General features: G+C 47.8%; 1 protein-coding gene across 3 annotated transcripts in view; it reads right to left on the bottom strand.

The window, feature by feature from the left end:
• Positions 1-12,580, bottom strand: part of SOGA1 (suppressor of glucose, autophagy associated 1) — a 142,444-nt gene that overhangs the window by 59,072 nt on the left and 70,792 nt on the right. For all 3 annotated transcript variants that reach the window (XM_053246048.1, XM_053246047.1, XM_053246046.1), the window contains exon 4: positions 4,010-4,072. In XM_053246048.1, the coding sequence (XP_053102023.1) occupies positions 4,010-4,072 (63 nt within the window). The remainder of the gene's footprint in view (positions 1-4,009; positions 4,073-12,580) is intronic.

The following is a 12,580-nucleotide window of genomic DNA, read 5'->3' on the forward strand; positions in this document are numbered from 1 at the left end:
TTCAATGGGTATATTTACTCCCAGGCGGGTGCGGGTCTCCCGGTCCGTTCTCCTGGCCCGCCCGGTCCTGCCCCCACCGCTTCTCTGGCTTCCGGGGTTTTCCCCTCTCTGCCGCTGCCGCCTCTGCTCCTCCTTCTGCCCTCCCTGGTCCCCGCTTCTGCTCCTGCGGCCGTTTCTTCTTCCTCAACATGGCCACACGTGTCCCTGCGGCCGTATCTTTCTCGGACATTCTGGGCGGGAAAGATTCATTCAGAACGGCCGAGAAAGACTCGGGCCGCAAAGACACGGGATTACAACCAAGGGTTTTATTATAGAGGATACAACTGCTTAACCATCAACCTAGAGCTACCAATCACAGAGATGATAGTCAAAGATCTGCACACAGAAGACAAATAGAGCTTTTCATTTCCTGATAAGGTTATTTTCATTTCAAACCATATGGCAGACCAATACAGGTGGACAGGATGTCTAAGAACTCTCAAGAAGAGTGAGCACCTTGGGATTTTAAACAGACTTCAGTTATGGTGCATGCTTTCTGCCAGAATGTTATATCCTTTTCATGCATATCTGTTCTCTGTTGTCCCCCAAATAACAGTAGTGCCAGGAAGGGAAATAATTGGTGTGACACAGTAAGGATCATCTTTCCAGATGTTCAGATGATACTTTTTTAACTACACAAATAAGTATCTTCAAAGCACCAATTAAAACATTTCAAAATTCCTACATGGAGATAACTTCATGTGCACGCCTAATATTTAAGTTTTGCAGACACAAACGCACACACACACACACACACACACACACAGAGCTGCCATATACTGAGCCAGGTCAGTATATGGCACAATCAGTGAGACCCACTTCGTGAAGGTAAGTGGGGAGAGCGGGCTAAGTCCGTTCTCTCTGCAGACTAGCAGGGCGGGAGCCCTGGGCAGCTGGATCGGCCGCCCACACGACTGCCGGCTTCATGATGAAGCCAATGGTGGCTGGTAGGATTGGGCGCTGCGCGGCCCCTGGAAGCTCCAGTATGCCCTGCACGAGTGCGCAGGGCATACTGCAGAGACCTCCAAGCCAGGAGGCTGCTTTTCAGCCTCCTGTCAGGGGTCTACTCGCGAGTAGCCATGGCACAGAGCTGCACCACGGCTACTCACAATTGCTTAAACCGGGCTACAAAAGCGGGTGATCTGCTTGCGAACCACCAGGCTCGCAGCTGAGCCCGGTGGTTCACACGATGGGAGAAAATTGGGCTAGGCTCCACTAGCCCGATTTTCTCCCATCATGTGAATAGCCTCACTGAGTCAGACCATTGGTCCATCTAGCTCAGTACTGTCTACACAGACCAGAAGCGGCTTTTCCAAGGTTGCAGGCAGGAATCTCTCTCAGCCCTAACTTTGAGGTGCCAGGGAGGGAACCTGGAACCTAGATACTCTTCCCAGAGCAGCCCCATCCCCTCAGGGGGATATCTTACAATGTTCACATCCCATTCAATTGCAACCACGGTGGACTCTGCTTAGCTAAGGGGACAATTCTTGCTTGCTACTATAACACCTTAAGTGGCGCAGCAGGGAAATGCTTGAAAAAGAAGCAGAAGGTTGCCGGTTCAAATCTCGGCTGGTACTATATCAGGCAGCAGCGATACAGGAAGATGCTGAAAGGCATCATCTCACACGGCACAGGAGGAAGCAATGGTAAACCCTTCCTATATTCTACCAAAGAAAAGCACAGGGCTCTATGGGCGCCAGGAGTCGAAATTGACTTGACGGTACACTTAACCATTTCCACAAGACCAGCTCTCCTCCCATAGGACACACACACCACCTACATCCAGCTGGCAATTTTTTGGAGGCCTTGAAGAAACCGGGTGTAAGGAGGAAGCTCATCCTTGTAATCCTACCCTTTCAACAATATTTAACGTACATAAAATTGCAGCATATGTCATGGTACAAACAGGAATACCAACCTTGGTCTCAGTGCTAAAAGGTGCAAGCAAGACTGATTTCTCAAGAGCCATGCCCCTCTGATTATTTAGGTTAGAAAGATAAAGCCGCTGCCCCAATATATCTTTGCTATAAACAAGTGCTCCCCTCCAAGGTCTCTGAAAAGGCCATGAATATATTGGCAAAGCTCTGACCAAAATAAGCAAACACAACTGGTTTCAATAGTACTAAACACATTTCCCCCAGCTATTGATCTAGCAGATGCTTGTGCACACACTACAATAATTTTGGCCTCAGCACTAGCTTAAGGAGGAGCATAAACTCAATTTAAGGATTACCAACATAATGCAATGGGCAGGAATTCATTCCAGCCCCCACTCTGCTCTACCATCAAGCTATTTTCTTTACATCACTATTAATTTTGTGTGCCACCCTATGCCACCCTTACTTGGCATTGTTGCAAGTGATTTGGATAATGTTTTCCACATATTCTACTACTATTTAGGATTGGCCAACATACTGTGGAGCATTTAACCACTCACATTTAAGAGTCAAAACCACACAAAGTTTAAAGACATCGGCAGCATATTCTTCTTGATTAAAATGTGGTCATTAGCTGTATATTTAAAAAAAAGACTGGTACAAGCAATGAAGCAATATCTTCACTGCTGTTGTACAGTTACAACATCGGTTTTTGTTCTTTGATCATGGTAACAGTGGTATTTGAGAGCATATGCAAGATGAAACCCCTCCTTGTTAGCAGATGAAAAGTACTTATTTACCAGAGCATGCTGCAACTGATAAATATGCGGAAACATATTTATTTGAGAGATGGATACACTAACACATCTCAAAATGTACAGGCTTGCTACTAATGCCTAACCAAGGCTTCAACCGTATGGCACATACCACTGCTTGAACCATAATAGCTGAAACTGCATCAGCAGCAGCTCAGAACCCTAGAACATAAGAATATAGAAAGCCGCCTTATACCAAGTCAGACCATTGGTCCATCTAGCTCAGTATTGTCTACACTGACTGGCAATAGCTCTCCAAAGTTTCAGGCAGGAGTCTTTCTGGGGCCTACCAGGAGATGCCAGGGAGTAAAAGTGGGACCTTCTGCATGCAAACCAATGCTCTACCACTGAGCGATGGCCCCATAAAGGGAACATCTTACAACAGACAGTGCCACATATCATCACTCATCCAAATGCAAACCAAGGTGAACCCTGCTTAGCAAGAGGGACAATTCATGCCTGCTACCGCAAGAACAGCTCTCTCAACTCTCTCAACCCAAACAAATTCCACCTCACCCACCCATCTCACATATTTCCAGGACAAGACTATTTCCCAGGCCTTATGATATGCTGGGGCCATGTCCAGTAGGGATGTGCACGAACCTGTTTTGAGGCCCTCAAACGGGCATCCAAACAGGTTCAAAAGAATAGCGGTTCAAAGGCGGGGGGGGATACCTTTAAGGGCGGGTGAAGCTACTCTTAACCCTCCTGCCGTGTTTCCCTCGCCAGCGCTGCATTTTAAAAGGGTTGGGCAGGGCAGCAGGGAGGTACGGTGCTGCACCGCTGGACTCTTTTAAAGTGCAGCACCGGAGGGGGAAATGCGGTGGGAGGACCCTCCCCCACCCTTAAAGGTATCCCCCTTCCACCCTTAAGCCGCCCCCCACTGGTTCCATGAACATCCCTAATGTCCAGCCCAAACCCCCTCATTTGCACAACTTTTGAGGCACAGAAAATATGATTGGCTCTCCATACTAAGGAGACAAGGCCACCTACTCCATGGGAATATGGTCCACATGTTCTTTTGTTCCTTCCTAGACAATACATTCCTCATATCTCCTCCAGAATTGAAGGCTGTGCCAATTGCCAGCCCAAATGAGGGTTCGCAATTGCTTGAGAGCTAGGTTAAGAGAATGGGAATGCCATTCTTGAGTGCAAGCTAAACAGCTTGAATGCTATGGCTGTGGCCAGCAGTGCAACCTTTGTGCTACGCATATACAACAGGCTGCATTGCAGAAGGTTAGCAGCAACATAAAATGTATGCATTCAGAATGTAGGTACCTGGACAGATAATTTCTTGTCTGTCTTCCCAAGAGAACGTGATCCTCTCTTCTTTAAAGAATTCTGAAACAGAAAAGAGAATAGATTAATTGAAATGAGAAGCTGAGCACTGAGATTTATTACATTATGGAGAATTAGCAACACAGAGAGCCAGTATGATGCAATGGTTAATATGTGAGCCTGGGACAGGGGAGACCCAAGTTCAAATCCTCACTAAGCTATGACACTCAGTGGGTGACCCTGGACTAGTCACTATCCCTCAGCCTAACCTACTTCACAGGATTGTTGTAAAATTGGATGGGGAGATAATTCTGTATCCCGTCCTGAGCTCATTAATAGAAGGAAAGGATAAAAATGTAACAGCAATTGTTCCAGGATCTCCTGCTTTTGTGTTATAAAGATATCTGTGCCTACCTAGGTATAGCTATGGGTGAGAATAGAGGCAGCTACTGTGCATTAAATGTGAGCATTAATAATAAGAAGGTACTATTCCTTCTTTAAGTCATCCTATGGCTGAATCTGAGTGTGAGGAATGTGTTGGTTCCATGACATTGCCACAATGCCTTTTGGCATCTAGGAATCATTAGAATTCTTGTATTTTTCACATGTAGAACAATGTAAGCTAACTACAGGTCCATCCTCCTGGTCTTGTGAGAGCTGGTCTTGTGGTAGCAAGCATGACTTGTCCCCATAGCTAAGCAGGGTCTGCCCTGGTTGCATCTGAATGGGAGACTTGAAGTGTGAGCACTGCAAGATATTCCCCTCAGGGGATGGAGCCGCTCTGGGAAGAGCAGAATAGGTTTCAAGTTCCTTCCCTGGCTTCTCCAAGATAGGGCTGAGAGAGATTCCTGCCTGCAACCTTGGAGAAGCCACAGCCAGTCTGTGAAGACAATACTGAGCTAGATAGACCAATGGTCTGACTCAGTATGTGGCAGTTTCCTATGTTCCTCCAATGCACTAATCCCACAACATGAGACTCATCCAGGAAGACAAGAACAAAGAAAGACAGATTTCAGACATGTCACTTAAAACTCTTTTGAGCCTCTCTCCTATTTCTGCTGTCTGCTGTACATGTATGGAAGAAAGAAATGCAGTGATAAATTTACAACAACATTTCAATTGTCCTGTGTTCCTATGTCTTCTGTGAACAGATGTGCTCTATATGAAGCGCATTTCAAGTAATTCATCCATTATTTTTCCCCATGGAGTTGTACACATTTGGGTATGACTTTTTTCACATTCTAACCTCTCTTCCCTCTGCAGAAATGCTTCTCTGGTCACTAAACAGGCAAAATCCCACAAAAGAGATAAAATCTTAATCACTTTTACAGCTTTTCAGATGAAACACCATTGCAAGGCTCAGCCAAAACACAGAATCATTTCAAACAAGCCTCTGATCAAATCCCCATCCTCCAAAGTCTCTTGTATGAAGATTCCATAGGGCAAGAATATTGCAAAAATTTAAAGTGACTTCAGAAACATCCTGTGCATAATTTATTCCCACATAGAAGAACCTCATTACTCACGGGGGTTCCATTCTTCGCCTACTGATGTGACTAATGGAATGACAGGTTGCTTACCTGTAACTTGGGTTCTTCTAGTGGTCATCTGTGCTCTTACACGAATGGGCTTTGCCCCTGCGCAGAGAGACCACGTCGGAGCTTCCAAGCTAGATTTTAACTTTTGGCGGTAACCCCACCCCCTCGGTATATAGGCGGCTGCATGGGCTTCCCTCTCCAGTCTTTTGAGTCCACAAATCTGAAAGACTAATAGAAAAGACAATAGAAGAAGGGAGGATGGGTGGGCGTGTAAGAGCACAGATGACCACTAGAAGAACCCAAGTTACAGGTAAGCAACCTGTCGTTCTTCGACGTGGTCTCTGTGCTTTACACGAATGGGCGCATAGCAAGCTGCACCCGTGCCATGCTCACCTGGAGGAGGGATCAGGCGAAGATGGATTGTAACACCGCCCTGCCAAGCGCTGTGTCTTTTCTGGCTTGGACATCAAGGGCATAGTGCTGCACAAAGGAGTGTTTCGAAGCCCACATAGCCATTTGACTTCCAAGGGAATGGACCTGTCGAAGGCAGTAGAAGCCGCGACCGCCCTCGTTGAGTGAGCTTTGATAGAGGGTGGGAGAGGCTTCTTAGCGAGTTGGTAGGTGCACTAAAGAGATGGAGTGAACTACCCATCGAGATATAGTCTGGGCAGAGGCTTGCTTGCCCATATTGGGTCCAGAATGAAGTACGAAGAGGGAGTTGGAGGAACGAAGAGTGGAGGTCCAATTGACGTAGAAGGCGAGCGCCCTACGGACGTCGAAAGTGTGGAGGCGCCTTTCGGCATCAGTAGATGGTTCCGAGAAGAACACAGGTAAGGAAATAGGTTGGGAATGGTGGAACGAGGTCACTGCCTTGGGCAGGAAGGCAATGTCCGGTCGAAGGACAACCTTTTCTTTGTGGAAAACGAGGTAAGGAGGGTTCACTCTAAGCGCCCTGAGTACAGGACAGGAGAACTAAGGAGATCGTGGCCATAGGTTCTAAGGGAGGGTACATAAGGGAGGAGAGCACCAAGGTCAGGTCCCAGGCCTGGGCCATAACAGGGGGATCTGGATAAAGGTGTGTAAGTCCCTTGAGGAAACACTTGACCGTAGGGTGCTGGAACCACGATGGCGCCGAAGGTGGGGAGTTAGCCACTATGGCCGTAAGGACGGTATTTTAAGTCTTGCCTCTTTGAGGGATAACAAATATGTACAAATATGCTCCAATGAGACAGACTGCAAAGGGATGCCCCTGGTAGTGAGGAAATTCTGAAATTGCGTCCATTTATAGGAACAGGATGCGATGGTAGCCGGTTTGCGAGACGCATTGATGATTCGTTGCAGATCTACAAGAAGGTCAGGATTATGAGACAAGCCGTGAGGTTGAGGTGCTGCAGATCCGGATGGAAGAGGTGACCACCTTGCAGGGAGAGGAGGTGAGGTTTGGGTGGAAGGTGGTGGTAACAGTTGTTGGAGAGGCGCAGGAGACGGGGAAACCAGGGCCTCCTGGGCCACCAAGGGGCAATTAGAATGCAGTGTGGGTTGTCCTGGGAAATTTTCTGGAGGACCCGAGGCAGCAGGGGAATCGGAGGGAAGGCATACGTCAGAAGACCTGCCCAGGACATGGCAAACGCATCCCCTAGAGAGTTGAGTCCGATCCCGGACCTGGAGCAATGCAGGTGGCATTGTGCATTCGCCTCTGATGCGAAGAGGTCGATTTCTAGGAGGAACCAAAGGCGGAAGAGGGAGTGGAGCGTGGGAAAATGCCGTTTTCATTCATGGGATGTCGTATGGGTTCTGCTGAGCCTGTCTGCAGTAACATTGTCCTGACCCTGAATGTGGACCGCCAGGGGTGTGATACCTTGGCGAATGCACCAGAACCAGATTTCAATGGTTAGAAACAGGAGGGAGCTGGAGGAAGTGCTGCCCTGCCTGTTCAGGTAAGCCTTGGGATGAGGACATGAGAGTCCCGTGCCAGTGGGAGGAAGGCTTTCAGTGCCTTGAAAATGGCCAGAAGTTCGAGATAGTTGATATGGTGGGAGGCCTTGGTTGGGGACTAGAGGCTGTGAATGTTGTGATCGCTGGCGTGGGCACCCCAGCTGCCCATGGAGGCATCCGTAGTGAGTAGGAGGGTGTGACGTGGGGGCTGGAATGGTGAGCCGACATGGAGGTTGACAGGATTTGTCCATCATGTCAGGGAGTCGAGGACTCGAGATGGAACCTTGAGGGTATAGTCGAGGGAACAACGAAAGGAACCAGTGTTGAAGAGTTCTGGCATGCAGACGGGTGTGCGGGAGGACGTGGGTGGTGGAGGCCATGTGGCCTAATAGGCACTGGATTGTCCATGCAGGTTTGGGCAGATGGTAGAGGAGATGAGTAGATAAGTCCAGAATGGCTTGAATTCTGCACTGTGGCAGAAAGATTTTTGACTGAATCGAGTCGAAGAGGATCCCTAGAAATTCTATTGTCCATGAAGGGCAGAGCTTGGACTTTTCATAATTCACCTGGAGACCCAAACTGGAAAGAAGGTTGATGACTGTCCAGAGGTCTCCCAGGAGAGACTGAGGGTCGTCGGCTACCACGAGCCAGTTGTCGAGAAATGGAAATATTTGAATGTTCTGTTTTTGCAGGGCTGCTACCAGTGGGGCCATGCATTTGGTGAACACCCGGGGTGCGGATGCCAGTCCGAAGGGGAGAGTGCAAAATTGGTAAGTGTTGTCCGCTATTTGGAAGCGGAGGAAACGACGGTTCTGGGGTCTGATGGTGATGTGATAATATGCATCCTTGAGGTCTATAGAGACGAACCACTGGTTTTTGTGCAGAAGGGAGATGATAGTGGGAACAGTGACCATCCAGAACCTGCAGTACGTGATGTAGGAGTTCAGTTCTTGCAGATCCAGGATGGGGCAAAGGGAGCCGTCCAGCTTGGGGACCGTGAAGTAACGGGAGTGCAAAACCTGGGGACTGCGGATTGTGAAGCAGTTCTATTGCAGATTTGGAGATGAGAGAGTCGACTTCCGCCAAGAGAGCAGGGGTGGGTGGAGTGGGTAGCGGAGGGTTGTATGGAGGGGGTGGATGCAAACTCTATAGCATAACCGACCCTCACAATGGTCAGAGCCCAGGAGTCTTTGGTGATATTTTCCCAGGTGGGAATGAAAGGGGAGAGTCTGGTGCCCTAGCGGGGAGGAGGATGCAAGTTATTGTCTTTTGGCTTTGGGCTGAGATCCTTTGGATCGCTGCTGGAGTTTGGATCCGGCAAAGTGTGAACGCTTTCTGTAAGGCTGGTACCTGGTAGAACGAAAGGACTTGTCTTGAGGTTGATAGTATTGATGCCTGGAGGAGTATGGTCGTTGCTGCCATTTCTGCGGTTTATAAAGACGGGATGTGGACTGTTGAAAACCCATGGAACGGGGCAGTGTTATGAAGTTTCTGTAGTTTTTGAAGAGTATCATCTGTTTTCTTTCCGAATAGGGAGGAGCCATCAAAAGGAAGATCTTCCACCCTGGATCTAGCGTTGGGCGTGAGGCCAGAGGATCGGAGTCAGGCGTGGCGACGGAGGGCGACAGAGGTCGCCATCACCTTAGTGGCCCCTTCCATGGAGTGGCGAATTGCATGGAGCTCTTGTTTGGAGACCAGCGTGGCCTCACAGAGGAAAACTTTGGCAGGGCCCTGCTGTTCTTCAGGGAGATGGTCCAGAAAAGGGGCAATACAGTCCCAAAGAAAAGACTGATACCTGGCGTAGTAGGCCTGGTAATTTGTAATTCATGTTAATAAAGAGGCAATAGAATACAAATGCTTTCCAAACGTATCCAATTTCTTTCCTTCCTTGTCAGGTGGGGTGGAGGAGGAATACCCCCAGAATTTAGAGAGGGAAGACTCTACAACAATAGAATCAGTAGACAGGTGTTGTTTCAGGAAGGAGTTGTCCTGATCTGTTGAGGCATGAACCTTGTAGAAGGAGTCAAGCCACTTAGATGTTTGGGGAAGGGAGGAAGGCTTGGTCCAAGAGGCCTTGGCCACCTTGAGAACGGACAGGTTCAATGGGAGCGATACCGATGGATAGGCATTGTCTTTGATCAGCTGGAATAGGGGGTCAGGTTCGGATTTATCCCACTGAGAGAGTTGCTCCCAAGGAAGCCGCCATACGAGAGACAAAGTCTGTGTAAATTTGGAAATCTTATGATGGAGAATTGGGCCTAGGATCCAATAGCAGAGAAGGAGGTGAGGAGCCCAATGATATTTTGTCGGATAAGGATAACTCTGGGCCCTCCTCATCCGAGGACGAATCTGATGAGTAGAACGAAATCGGAGGTGGAAGTGGCCGAATATGGAGCCGAGGAGCTGGTCTGGAGTCCGGGGCAATGGAGGCCGTAGCTGCTTGTACAGGCGAATTTCTAGGTGGAACCCATGGTGGTAAAAGGGATGTCGTTCGGGGTGGAGGCGGAGGAGGGAGAGGTGTCGGTCCCAAAGGCGGATTCAGGATCGAAGCCAAAGTCGCGTAAGCCGGGAGAGGAGATGCAGGACGCCGAAGGGGCGGCTCCGCGGCAGTCGAGGCCCGTTGGCGTTGGCAAACCTCCTGATGAGCATAGAAACAGTCCGCTTCTTTCTCCACTTGCCTGGCGTAGCGCTCGTCCAGAGCAGCTTCAAGGTCCTGATTGGCCCAGCTCCGGAGGGAGTTCCTTGGGTTCAGAGTCATGCTCGGACTCGTATACGGGATCGTGAGGACTAGAACCATAGGCCACCTCAGTATCTAAAACAGTCTCCGTTTGTAAAGTACATGATCAACGTTCAGTATCGTGCATCAACTTCTGTTTCTTTGTTGGCGGTTCCAAGGGAGCGTGACGGTCCTCCTTTCTTTTTTACTTTTTGGCTGGCTGGACAGAGCGTGGCTCAATCAATGCCGCCATCGAAATTGACACTGCCACCGAACTCCTCGGTACTGACGTCAAAGCAGGCAGAAAAGGCAGAGTTTGTGGCCGTCGGTTGAAGGGATTTTAGATTTGCAGCGACCATACTGCTTAAATTTTGTAGTCTTTGCCATAGGCTGAAGAAGGTACCGAAGGAGGGGGGGAACGGAGGAAAAGAGGCCGTAGCACGCCGGGCGTGAAGGCCACGACGGAACGGAAAACAAACTTTGAGGGAAGGGGGGATACCGGAGAGAAATAGAAACGCTAACCAAGGGGGTTACTGAACAGAAATATAGGGGGGAAGGTGATAAAGCAGTACTTAGCAAAGATTCTAGCAAGGAGTTGCTCAACAATGTGTCTTCGATCACGGATGAAGAAAGACTGGAGAGGAAAGTCCGCGCAGCCGCCTATATACCGAGGGGGTGGGTTTACTGCCAAAAGTTAAGAACACTAGCTTGGAAGCTCCGATGTGGTCTCTGCGCAGGTGCAAAGCCCATTCGTGTAAAGCACAGAGACCACATCAAAGAACTGTGAGTAATGAGGCATTAGGGCTATGAGGGAAGAGGGTTAGGTTCTAAGATTAGGTTCTAATATAAACCGCCCTGAGCCTTTTGGAAGGGCGGTATAAAAGTTTTAATAATAAATAAATAAAAATAAATAAGGTGGAGGGGGGAAATTTAAGTGACAAAACAGCCACAAAATGACCCAAAACAGCCCCAAAATGACCCCAAACTCACTGTGGTATACTCCACAGGTCCCCAACGTACCCAGGAATGCCCTCCAAAAAGCGAAATGCCCCTGAAAACTGGGGGGGGGGAATCATGGGGGAAAGTCCATGTTAAAAAAAAAGTGAGCCACAAAATGGCACCTCCTGCCTCCTCCTGGGCTCCATGAAACAAAATGGTGGCCGGAAGTGACCTCTGTGGTCACTACATCAGAGTTATTTGAAGCTAGCAGCATCAGGTGAAGAACATCTCTGCTGTCCAACATCTGTCAACCAATATTTGAACATTGAACACCTGGATATCAAACATTTAAAATAGCTGATATACTAGAAGTTAGGTGAGGAATGTTGGGCAGCAGAGGGGACCTGATATTCTCCACCCAACATTGGCAGCTTCAGGTAACACAGAAATGGCGGCAGTATCTGGAGTGCATGCTTGCCAGGAACCAGCAGTTTTCTCCTAATTACTTGCTGCTGTGATGTTTGAACCTGCTCTTCGTAATGAAAGCTATCCTTATTTAAGCAAGGAGTGGGGGATTCGCTGGTTGTTGAACACTCAGAATTATTTTTATGTATTTATTAGCTTTTCTCTGAGAGCTAGAGAAGACATGTTTTATATCAGTGTAGCCTTAACTGGCCCAGCTATTCAGCAACTTCCTAGGAGTTTGTGTCACAATAAGCATGACTTTTCGCCTTTCTCCCCCTCTCACCAGTGACACAAAGACATCCTATACAGACTGCCAACAAAGATACTCCTCTGGCTTATTTCTGGAAAGATACTCCTCTGGCTTATTTCCCTAACTCCATGTATTTCACTTAAACTCCAGGTGCTTTCACAAGAGATACTAAGAACAGCTTTTCACCTGAAATGTATCACTTGTTAATGTAAAGCAAGGCAAAATGGAAGAGCCCATTTTAAACTGAGAATGCTACTTCTTTGCAGCTTTTTCATTAGATTCACAAACACAAGAACTGCAAAAACCAATATAAGTATCATTTGTGGAAACAGTTTGTCAATACTAACTACTACGGATGGAGGATGGAATACATTTAATCATATATTTTATTTGTGGTGATGCAATGAAGTTGATTTGCAATAGGATAAGAGAGACAAAAGAGATAGTTCTTCACACAATGCTTAAATTACATAAATTAAATTACAGAAATTCACCGCTGCAAGATGGTGATGGTCACTAATTAGATAAATTCATGAAGGAAGAGGTCTGTCAGTGACTATTAGCCTTGACAGATATGAATGGATCCTCCAAAGTCAGGATACATCAGATTACTAGATGCCGAGGATTTAAAAAAGGGTAGAGGACTGTTGCTTTCACACCCTATTTGTGAGTTTCCAAAGGCATGTGGTTTCCAAAGGCATGTGGCTAGCTGTTGTTTGACTAGATTG

The sequence above is a fragment of the Hemicordylus capensis genome, chromosome 4, assembly GCF_027244095.1.
Source record: "Hemicordylus capensis ecotype Gifberg chromosome 4, rHemCap1.1.pri, whole genome shotgun sequence".
NCBI lineage: Eukaryota > Metazoa > Chordata > Lepidosauria > Squamata > Cordylidae > Hemicordylus > Hemicordylus capensis.